This window comes from Magallana gigas, chromosome 4, assembly GCF_963853765.1.
Source record: "Magallana gigas chromosome 4, xbMagGiga1.1, whole genome shotgun sequence".
Classification (NCBI taxonomy): Eukaryota; Metazoa; Mollusca; class Bivalvia; order Ostreida; family Ostreidae; genus Magallana; species Magallana gigas.
This window is the reverse complement of record NC_088856.1, coordinates 42,728,671-42,740,785: the sequence shown is the minus strand read 5'-3', so window position 1 is coordinate 42,740,785 and position 12,115 is coordinate 42,728,671. Positions and strand designations below refer to the sequence as shown.

Sequence of the window (12,115 nt, the reverse complement as noted above, 5' to 3'; positions counted from 1 at the left end):
CTAGTATAGTATGTTGTGTTGTTCTGACCAGGGCTGCGGAATGATAAAGAATAGGTAATAAAAATTAGGATTGCATGTTTACTTATTAGGAAATAATTCCCGGGTAAACTATATATTTAATAATTCAAAATCAATGCAAACTCTCTTTCTCTCTCTCTCTTTCTCTCTCTCTCTCTCTCTCTGTCTCTGTCTCTCTCTCTCCTAATCTTTTTTTTTTAATTTCTTAATATCTATAAAACCTCCTACATGTACATGTATAGAAAACACATTTACATTTTCTAACCTTGGCGACAGATTTCTGTTCAATGGCAATTGATTAAATTATCTTTGATATCTTCCACTTTGCAGTAAAAGGGGTATGCCAATTAGATTTTGGAAATTAATGAAATTGATTATGAGATTAAAACAGCAGTTAAAATTCAAGAGTCCAATAAGCCGGTCAGAAACGTATTGAACAAACATAATAAAATAATTTCTTAGGCAATTTTATATAAGCTATTTAAGCTTTATTTTGCTATTCACGGGAAATTGATAAAGGTATAACCAAGAACTTGGTTAGAAAAAAGAAGAAAGGTGTTCTCTATCGTAACATAGCTGATTGTAAATTCTATATTTTGACTGATTTATTAGTTTTTGTTCGCTCCTATATGTTTAGATAATTTTATATACAAAATTAAAAACCATGTACCTCGCTTGATCTTTAGTTAGTTTCTAGTGTGTTGTTTATTACCAAGAATCATATGATTCATAGACTAAAGATATTCATAAGTAAAGTGTACATACAATTTAAAAAAAATAAATAATTCACTCTATGTTGTATTTTTATGTCTAAATATTTCAAACATTAGGGAGTAGCGATGTACCCAAGCTCCAAAAGACTATACATGCCCTGAGGGCTTGCACACATAATATAAAAATAATTACCGCCCTCACCTGAGGTTTACCACCCGGTGAATCTCAAATCTTTAGTTGTTCGCATGATTATTGAAGTATCAATAAATTATCAACTAAAATATGTGATTTCTAAAATTACGATAAAAGTGTGTCTTGTGATTCAGCGCTGTTGAGTGCAAATATAGCTCAAAATATAACACATGTGATTTCAATAGTTGAAATAAGAAAATGATATTGAAAAAAAAAACCCAGTCAAAAGCCGTACAGGGGATGTCAGGAACATGCACAGGGGTATACAGTGGCTTACAGGGGATGACAGGGGTGTACAGGGGGTCACAGGGGCTTACAGTGGCACACAGGGGGTTGTGTACAGGGGCGCACAGGGGATGACAGGGTATACAGGGGCTCTGTACAGTGGCACACAGGGGATGTACAGGGGATGACAGTGAAAACACAGGGGGTGACAGGGGAAGACAGGGGATTTTCATACGGACAGGGGTTTTTAGAGCCAGTAGTGTATTGAATCAAAACACCTAAAATAAACACTAGCTGTTTTTCGCATTAAATCGGTCATGGGGGCTTTACATATAATAATGACCTTCCTACCCCTGTAAACAAAGACAACATCTGACACCCTAACTTGTGTAAATGACAGCTTCTTACTTCAATACCAAGACGTCAAATCGCTAAGATCCGCTACGAAGCAAACCACTGGCGGACAATACAGTGCTTCGTGTCATATTACATCTCTCTTTACTATTAAGTCATGGATGTATAGATGTGCGATTATTTCTTTAAACAGGGGTCAATAAAACAGAGTGCAGAGAGAGAGAGAGAGAGAGAGAGAGAGAGAGAGAGAGAGAGAGAGAGAGAGAGAGAGAGAGAGAGAGAGAGAGAGAGAGAGAGACTTTAGGGTGGAAAGAGGATGATGAGTGCGTTTTTTATTTTAATTTTACTCTACATTTTATTCAAATTTAATTTTAAAATATATGGGGCTGATCTTATGTGTGATTTAATGAGAGGTATAGAATTTGTTAAGAGAGAGAGAGAGAGAGAGAGAGAGAGAGAGAGGAGAAGAGAGAGAGAGAGAGAGGAGAGAGAGAGAAGAGAGAGAGAGAGAGAGAAAGAGAGAGAGAGAGAGAGAGAGAAGCAGGCAGTTGATAGATGGTATTTTTCCTTGGATCACAGAGTTTTGGTTTTCTCTAACTAAACTTTAGTTTACATGATTAATGAATCAACATTAGTTTTGGTGATTTTGGATTTTTGTTCTAGGGGCGGGGACCGGGGGAGGGGGGTGTTAAGGAGTTACAAAATGTATGAAAATCTCATACTAAAATGTTTACTATACGATCTGTATTTATTTTAGTAACGTTTTTTATGCATGTGTTTAGCTTAATTTTTTTGTTATATAATTCGTATTGGTCAGTTTTGTTTTGAATTTAATGAAAGTATTCCTTACTTTGATTTTCGTTACAGAAAGACGTTTTGATCTTATAAAAGAAGTGTTATTCACATATTGAACATCATTTTTTTTTAAAGACGTAAACAAATTTTTCTTACACCGTTAATCGAGTACAATGTAACTATTGCAAATGACCTAATTTTCGCTTTTTCTCAAATACTTTTACATCGCAAACATTTAATAAGCAGGAATTGATCCCTGTATTGTTTGCTGTTTTAAACTTTTTAATTGCAAAAAAAAAAAATGACTGACGCAAAAAAAACAAAAACGTTAAACATTTCCCCCAATTTCGCAAAATTTTGTAACACGCAAAAAAATTTGATATGCGTAAAACATTCATTGGTTACTTGTAGTTGTTTACACTGTAGCAAACATTTAAGAATCGTTTGCATTGTATTGTCCAATGATGTTATATACTTTCTGAAGCGTTGAACCATTCTTTGCGTTGTCATTTGATTTGTATAAGTTTATCTCAGATTGGTGTCGTTCTGAATAATCGATCTCTTGCTATCGCTTCCATTGGGGATTGAGTAAGACAGAAACTTGTATGCTGGTTCTGCGATTCATTAGGGATATTCAAAACTGTGTTTTTAGATTAACGTTGCAGCAGTATAATTACTTTTCTTGTTTACTGTTGATAACTTAAGATAAACATTGGTTCAATTCTCCATAAAATCAAGCTTTATATCACATGCAATGAAATATTTTGTAGATATTTATTAGAAAGGAGGGGGGCAGGCAGCTCCTGCTAGCCATAATACGAATTGGATATAAAGGGATAAAAAAAAAAAACATAAAAGGATTTTAGGGTTTCCTCAAAATGCTTCGGAAAAATATAATTTTAGCAAAGAAAGAAAGCTTGGCGATCTCTCTCTCTCTCTCTCTCTCTCTCTCTCTCTCTCCTCTCTCTCATCTCTCTCTCTCCTCTCTCTCTCTCTCTCTCTCTCTTCATAGCCTTTATCAAACAAATTAAAAGTCGAAGGAAAAAAAACATGTAAGCTGGTAAGCATAGTTTAATGTATACGAAATGGAAGTGTCAAAAGGAACGCATGCACGTTGTCTGTATTTTTTTTTCTCATTCAACACAATGCTACCAAAGTTATCTGTTTTGTTTTGGGGGGGTTTATTTTATCTTGTTGATTGTATTCTATAAAATATATCAATATATACTCGATCGACCGTTTGTAATTTGCTTAAAAGGCAGAAAAGGTGTCACAAAGTCAATTGAATTGAGAATTCATTGATTTTTTACAGCGCAATTTGAAAATGCAAACACATGTTGTAAACACAGATTTAATGAGAAGGAAGAAAAAAAGAGATTGGTTTTTAGGCACCATTGAAAAAAAAAACTAGTCACGTTTTAGTTATCTGTGTAAACATCGCAAACAGAATGTTTCAAGAGAAGAGAATTTCAAAATTTTGAATGCGGAAACGTAGCCTATATTTTAACCGAAATGATTAAACGGGTTGATTCTAATTTTAGTTCATTGACACGGGTTCGCAGTTTTAAAAATCACGATTTTTTTTTCAACAGACACTCTATTATAGTCCGTCTAATATGAATAAATTGAGAGGCTTAATGGAAGAGCAAGGAATTCTAAAATCGAGCATTCAAGAAACGAATTGGCTTATTTTAAAAATTCAACATTTGTCAAATCTTTACTTAAATGAATATTGTTTTAAAAAGTATTAATCTATAAGTATAGATTCAAACTGAAGCAATGGTATTATACCATCTTCACTGATTCAAAAATTTAAAATCAGATGAACCTGATTTATGTGAGGTTTGAAAATAATGTAATAGAATATTTTTAATATTAATCCATTTCAAAGCACAACGAGAGAGAGAGAGAGAGAGAGAGAGAGAGAGAGAGAGAGAGAGAGAGAGAGAGAGAGAGAGAGAGAGAGAATGAGAGAGAGATTAAGGTTGAATGACCATCTGATAAGAAAGATAACTTATGTAGAAAATAATCTTATTTTGTTTTTGTTAACGTACTATTGTGTTTGAAAAATCTAGAAGCGCTTCGCCACTTCAACCATGATCATTTAAATCTATTGGTATTTACTTTGATGATAACTACTGAAAAAATTTTTTGAGATTGAACTTCAAGGTGAACTAGAAGACAATAGCCTAAAAAAAACACCATGTTTATTGAACCCCAAAGTTGATTCTAATGTTCATAGCAAAATTTCAAGAGTCCGGCATTTTTCATGGTTTATATACTCAAGGTTAATCTCAACAGTCTATGTGTGATAACCACTTTAAGTCGGTTTTAGAAAACGGGTGTTCTTGCTCTTCCTGTTACTGGTTTACCCCCTCAGTGACCTGCAATTGTTACCGATTTATTTATTATATTAATTAAATCATTGCTTTTATTAATAAGGTAATGTGAATATAAATGATTTATTTTTCACGTCGTCGCGTCAATATCTGCCGTCAGTTCAGCAGACAAATTATCATAACGCTCTAACGCGCGTTTTTTCAATTTGTCTGCTCACCAGACGGCAGTTATTGACACGACTAAGTGAAAAATAAATCATTCAATGCTATAGTAGTTTTGTAACGGTGCAAAGGTGCTTGAGGGCACCCCTCCCCCTCCAACCGATTATGGCCCCGAGGGTTATCGACTCTCCTCTTCGTAGAAATTCCATTATAGTTATATAGGCAACACACGCCATTTTAAAAATCAGAAATATATTAGCACAAAAACAACTCTCTTTAATCAAGCCTATCGTTTTACATTCAAGGGTGTGGTTTTCAAAAGTCGTTAATTCTCTGGAGTTTATGGATTATTTCGTGTATGAGACTTTTATGAAACTTCTCTTCAAGAATTTGATATGTAATGTCACCCTCCCCATTCCTAATACAACATACAGGACCCCCCCCCCTTTCACCATCACCAAATATCAATAGGGGGTAACACTACTGATAAAATAAAAGAGATTCTAATCCACCATATGGCATGCTGTTGGCAGTCGTACATGTAGTGGCATTGCACCTTTAGAGCAAACATATCATCATGTTTATCAGTTTAAGTAGTTACACGGTGAAATGATCACTCAGTTTGACCAACGTCAAATCATTGAGGCGTCATCATATCCGATTTTATAATCTCAAGCTAATGAAACTTATTTAGTGGTTATCTCTATGTGCGTGCGTGCGAGCGGGTGTGTAATATTGTACTATAAACAAAACTTACAGGTTTAGAGCATTTACAGTCTGAAAAAAAAAATTAAAATCGTAAATGGTCTTTACCAGATCCAGGTATCGTTTATGGTAGTTTCACATTGGCCCTGCTCATGACCTAAGAAGAAAATTACTGAGAGACATTTAATGATAAAAATCTGTGTCAAATTTAGAACTTATTACCCCCCCCCCCCAACCCAGCAAAACATTGTTTTTAAATAGACGTGCGTAAAATCAGATCAAGTAACAACTATTGACCTTCAGATAATCTATTTAAAATCCTAATTCAATTGTTTTCTTTCTTTTTATTTTAAAAACCAATCATTTCTCATTTATGATAAAATTACATCGGCTATTCTAGCTTTCTTTATTGATCATTTTCTTCTACCATGGTGCGGAGCCAGGGTATCCTTTGTCTGAGCATGTGTTATATTTGGGTTTGTTAATGAACATAGAACCAAAAGGTCTGCACGACATCGTATCGAGTTAGCTGCTGTCGCCAATATATAAAACCCGGCCTTTAACCGGAGCAGTTGGCATACAATGCTTATTCAAAGTTCGAGCAAACAAGGCCGAGATCGGCTCCCAACAACGTTTTAAGTCAAATATTCTAAAAAGGAGCCCTATTGATTTCTTTGTAGAGATACATCGAAGTTGCGTTACGGCAGTACTTGTATTTTAAGCAGTGGTGTGTGACACGACAAAGCACGCGGTTTTTGTGTTTCTCGTTTGTCTGCACGTGTCCTATTTTTTCGGAAACAAAATGCTACATCGGACTATCTTCTCGGCGAGATCTGTGTCTGTTTTTCTCGGAACTACACTACTGTTTTATGTTGCTTTAATTGGTACCGGTAAGTGATCAAACGAAACCGTTATAAGTTTATCAATAGCATTCTTTTTTTCTATTTTTCTTGTGTGTGTGTGTGTGGGGGGGGGGGGGGGGGGTTGTAAGGGTAAAAAAAAACCGTCAAGAACGTTAATAACGGGATGTCAACACCGACCTGTTCTATTCATGTTTGTCAGTTGTAAAGAAATGTACACCCTTGAACTTTTTAAACTGTCACAGAGAACAAAAAAAGCGGGATTATTATCTAACATAAAAAAGGGTCCGTATCGCTTGAAGAATCATATCCAAATATAGACACATCACGTAAACAACTATATTTCCATATCAGGAACTATGTCTGTTCCGTATACATGTATGCAAAATGCACAAACATTTTACGCGACGTAAACATTTTACGCGCATTTTTTTCGTACTGTCCTTTCCGATATATTTCATTTTATCAAATAAAATATACAACAAGTAGTCATGTTGTATATATTTTATTTGATAAAATGAAATATATCAGAAAAGACAGTGCCACTAATTAGAATTAGAAGTCCAAATTTTCTGTATTTTGATGTTAACATAATATCAATTTGATTCCAGCATGTTTAAAACAATCAATCTCTCTCTCTCTCTCTCTCTCTCTCTCTCTCTCTCTCTCTCTCTCTCTCTCTCACATATTGTTGGCCGTTTTGGGAATGTCACTGTGTAATACTTCGTATATTTTATCTGATCATCATCTTTTAAATTCCTCACGGATTGATATACTCAGTTTAGTGTTTTGATTTGATTTATTGAATGGGGATATACACGTACTGTTCGGTAGATGATTGATATCCTGTTAAGACTGGTCAAACTTTGAATTAAACTGAATGGGGGGCATTTTGAACAATAAGATTCAATGTGTGATAATTGTCAATTTTGACATAGATACATCATCTGTCTACGTCACACCTTAATCTTGATCTGACATGGTTTCTTTTTTTGGTGAGTTTTTTGCATGGTATTCATCTCAGATGTGTTTATTTCTATTTTGAACTGTTAAACCTTTGTTAAGAGTGGCATTTATGAGTCCCACAAATATTCCGAAGATATTTTCAACATTATTATAATGTGGATATCTTTAAAGACGAAAATATTTACGCGTTTGTATAAAAGAACAGTTTGACATACAAGAATTAAAATATCAACATTCCATACACATTCACTTATTAATGTATCAAAGTCTCGGCGAAGCGTTAGTTTGAGTTCATTAATTCAGTGAAACAGAAAATTCCGAAAGACATCTCTCTCTTTTGCGTCTTGGATATCATACCTGTAAAAAAAATTATCTTTGGATAGCAGGCAAATGAAACATGTACTAGAATGATTTCAATTTGTAGCTACTTAGACAATTGTGTTTCGCTTAAATCAGCCAGACCTTTGTTAATATTTCCAACCGTGTGGATTTTTAAAAAGATGGGAATCACGTACAACCTACTTAGTGTAACACAGTGACATTTGCAAAACGACCAAAATATATTTTGAATCAAGTGTGGTTCATTCTAATAGTAAAATTTTGTGATGGGATACTCCATCTTAATGTGTATTTATAAACCTACCCTAAAACATCTTCTGCCCCTCTTTTGTTCACTGTCATAATAAGATGACAATACGTAGTTTGTAAAGCAATAGAGACTGCCTCTGCAGTGGGATACATTTGTGACGTCACACAGCTGATAACGGCGGAATCAGCCGAGCAAAAGGTTACTCTCGGTAAGGTTTGGCATCTTTTGAAATTAATTCCAGCTGAACTACAAATCCTGCAGACTTGGTTTTTTCGAGACTGTGATTAAAATGATCAAGTGAGTATTTTAATGAAATAAAAAAAATTTGACTGGAAGTACCCTTTAAAATGACAAACTAAATTGGAATAAAATGAAATAGAATAAACTGAAAAAAGAAACACTGATTATCCACCCTAAAATCTTAATACAATTGTTATAACATTGCAAAAAGCCAACAGTAAACATTAACATGCCAATGTAAGATCATTGTACTCTCGGTGTTGGTTTTAATGGCCTTTGTTTAAATAAATGATCGCTCAATTAAACATCCATGACTTAATCGTACAGAAAGATGCGACATGACAACAAGTATTATTATACTTTCATGTTAAATACTGAAATCTGAATGGTTTAGACGCAGTTAATTATGCGCGTACTGTTGGCCATAGATTTAGAAAAGCAGTGAATTTTTTTTTAAATAAAGATATTCAGTATGATAAAATAAATAATACTGTTGGGGAAGGTAAAAGAAGAAATTGACACCCCTCGGAAACCATGGTCAACCTCCGCTTCGGTTGACAATGGTTTTCTCGGGGTGTCAATTTAAATTGTTGCCCCCCTAAACAGGAACTATTTACACATTGTGTTGTTCACCGATGGGTTGCTCTGTAGGGGATGTGAACGGCTTCATAGCCATGCATCTTGTTATTGAAGTAAGAAACCGCCAATAACACGGGTTAGGGTGTCAGATGTTATCATTGTGTACAAGGGGGTTATTCTAACCCCACGACTGACTAAACGTAATACACAGCAAGTGTTTATTCTATGTGGCTACAAATTGAGATTGTTCTGGTACATACATCACATTTCTAGTTTTGTATGGTTCTTTTTTTGGAGGGGGGGGGAGGGGCTTTTCAAAGTATAGTTGGTTTTATAATTAATAGTTTTTGATGCATGAAAGAAAATGATGAGAAAAAGAACTTTAAGATGTCTTTCAGAGACTTCCTTTTCATTAAAACAATGAACTCTAACGCAAACAGATTCATTTTTAATACATTACACGCGAGTCAATGTGTTGAGCCTAAAGCAAACGAAAATGTTATTATGTTTATGTGCATTCATCATATATTAAGTTATACTTTTTTAAAGCGAGTTATCAATGTGACACTAGGGCATCTAAAGGATGAACTCGCCTTTTCGCAAATTCAAAAACCAATCAAGCTCCCAACAAAGTTTTAGCGACAAGAAAAGGGCGTTTCTGAAACGGAACCCTTTTTATTTCTTTGTTGAGATGCATAGTAGTTTCATCACAGCAGTTCGCGAACGACAGTACTTGTATTTTAAAAGCAGTGGAGATGTGTACAATATACACTGTATCTATAAAGTAACAAAACGTTTTTGTGTGATACTATTTATTCCTAGATTTTGTGTGGGGTTTTTTTCGGAAACAAAATGTTTGTACTTCAAAGTATCTTCTCAACGAGATATGTGTTGGTTTTTCTCGGATCTTTGCTTCTGTTTTACGTTGCTATAATTTGTTCTATTAGATCTGGTAAGTATTTAAACAAACCGGTATAAGTTAATCCACAAATTTCTTTTTTTTTCAAGTACGTTTTTAAAATAATTCTGTCTGCTCGAGATGGGGAAGGGGGGATGTCGATGATTTTTTTTAAAAACATGTATGTACATACAGGGCCAGGTAGATCATGGGCTTCATTGGATTCCATATATATTTCATATATTTTATGAAGTTTTCGGAATGCCACTGTGTTATTCAAGGTAGGTTGTACGCGATCATCATATTTTTTAATCGAAACGGATTGGAAATGTTAGCAAAAGTAGGAGTGATTTTACAGCTATACACAGTGTGGCACAAATTAAGATTGTTCCAGTACACAAATTACTATTCTAGTTTATTATGCATGGAAATGTATATGTAAGATGAGAAAAGAGAGTTGTTTTTTAGAGATTTCTTTAATTTCTTATTGAATGAATGTCATCAAACTAACGCCACGCCGAGACTGATGTATTAAGAAGTGTATGTGTACGGAATGTCGATAAACAGTGAATACTTTAGTATTATTTTATGTCATACACATCTATTGAATCAAAACACCTAAAATAAACACTAGCTGTTTTTCGCATTAAATCGGTCATGGGGGCTTTACATATAATAATGACCTTCCTACCCCTGTAAACAAAGGCAACATCTGACACCCTAACTTGTGTAAATGACAGCTTCTTACTTCAATACCAAGACGTCAAATCGCTTAGATCCGCTACGAAGCAAACCACTGGCGGACAATACAGTGCTTCGTGTCATATTACATCTCTCTTTACGATTAAGTCATGGATGTATAGATGTGCGATTATTTCTTTAAACAGGGGTCAATAAAACAGAGTGCAGAGAGAGAGAGAGAGAGAGAGAGAGAGAGAGAGAGAGAGAGAGAGAGAGAGAGAGAGAGAGAGAGAGAGAGAGAGAGAGAGAGAGAGAGAGAGACTTTAGGGTGGAAAGAGGATGATGAGTGCGTTTTTTATTTCAATTTTACTCTACATTTTATTCAAATTTAATTTTGAAATATATGGGGCTGATCTAATGTGTGAATTAATGAGTATAGAATTTGTTAAGAGAGAGAGAGAGAGAGAGAGAGAGAGAGAGGCAGGCAGTTGATAGATGGTATTTTTCCTTGGATCACAGAGTTTTGGTTTTCTCAAACTAAATTTTAGTTTACATGATTAATGAATCAACATTAGTTTTGGTGATTTTGGAATGTTGCTCTAGGGCGGGGACCAGGGGGGGGGGTGTTAAGGAGTTACAAATGTATGAAAATCTCATGCTAAAATGTTTACTATACGATCTGTATTTATTTTAAGTAACGTTTTTTATGCATGTGTTTAGCTTAATTTTTTTGTTATGTAATTCGTATTGGTCAGTTTTGTTTTGAAATTTTATGAAAGTATTCCTTACTTTGATTTTCGTTACAGAAAGACGTTTTGATCTTATAAAAGAAGTGTTATTCACATATTGAACATCATTTTTTTTTAAAGCCGTAAAAAAAAAATTTTCTTACACCGTTTATCGAGTACAATGTAACTATTGCAATGACCTAATTTTCGCTTTTTTCTCAAATACTTTTACATCGCAAACATTTAATAAGCAGGAATTGATCCCTGTGATGTTTGCTGATTTTAAACTTTTTAATTGCAAAAAAAATGACTGACGCAAACAAATAAAAAACGTTAAACATTTCCCCCAATTTCGCAAATTTTTTTACACGCAAAAACATTTGATATGCGTAAAACATTCATTGGTTACTTGTAGTTGTTTATACTGTAGCAAACATTTAAGACTCGTTTGCAATATATTGTTCAATGATGTTATATACTTTCTGAAGCGTTGAACCATTCTTTGCGTTGTCATTTAATTTGTGTTAGTAATTATCTCAGATTGGTGTCATTCTGAATAATCGATCTCTTGCTGTCACTTCCATTGGGGATGGAATAAGACAGAAACTTGTATGCTGGTTTTGGTGCGTTTCTCTACGATTCATTAGGGATATTCAGAACTGTGTTTTTTTAGTTCAGCGTTGCAGCAGTATAATATTACTTTTCTTGTTTACTGTTGATTACTTAAGATAAACATTGGTTCAATTCTCAATCAAATCAAGCTTTATATCACATGCAATGAAATATTTTGTAGGTATTTATTTGAAAAAGGAGGGGGCAGGCAGCTCCTGCTAGCCATAATACGAATTGGATATAAAGGGATAAAAACATCATAAAAGGATTTTAGGGTTTCCTCAAAAATGTTTCAAAAAAATATTTATAATTTTAGCAAAGAAAGAATGCTTGGAGATCTGGAAATCTCTCTCTCATTTTCTCTCTCTCTCTCTCTCTCTCTCTCTCTCTCTCTCTCATAGCCTTTATCAAACAAATTAAAAGTCGAAGGAAGAAAACATGTAAGTTGGTAAGCATGG

The 12,115-nt window shown here is 34.3% G+C and overlaps 2 protein-coding genes across 3 annotated transcripts in view; one reads left to right on the top strand and one right to left on the bottom strand.

Annotated features, from left to right (window-relative positions):
* The window catches only part of LOC105336881 (uncharacterized), a 133,930-nt gene that overhangs the window by 71,588 nt on the left and 50,227 nt on the right, over nucleotides 1-12,115 (bottom strand). The gene's annotated exons all lie outside the window — the stretch shown is intronic.
* The window catches only part of LOC136274826 (carbohydrate sulfotransferase 1-like), an 80,548-nt gene that overhangs the window by 51,168 nt on the left and 17,265 nt on the right, over nucleotides 1-12,115 (top strand). The window contains exon 1 of one of the 2 annotated variants that reach the window (XM_066082518.1): nucleotides 5,948-6,394. The exons of the other annotated variant lie outside the window; for it this stretch is intronic. Within the exon in view, the coding sequence (XP_065938590.1) occupies nucleotides 6,307-6,394 (88 nt within the window). The 5' untranslated portion in view covers nucleotides 5,948-6,306. Of the gene's footprint in view, nucleotides 1-5,947; nucleotides 6,395-12,115 lie in introns of those variants that run through there. 2 annotated transcript variants of the gene reach the window in all.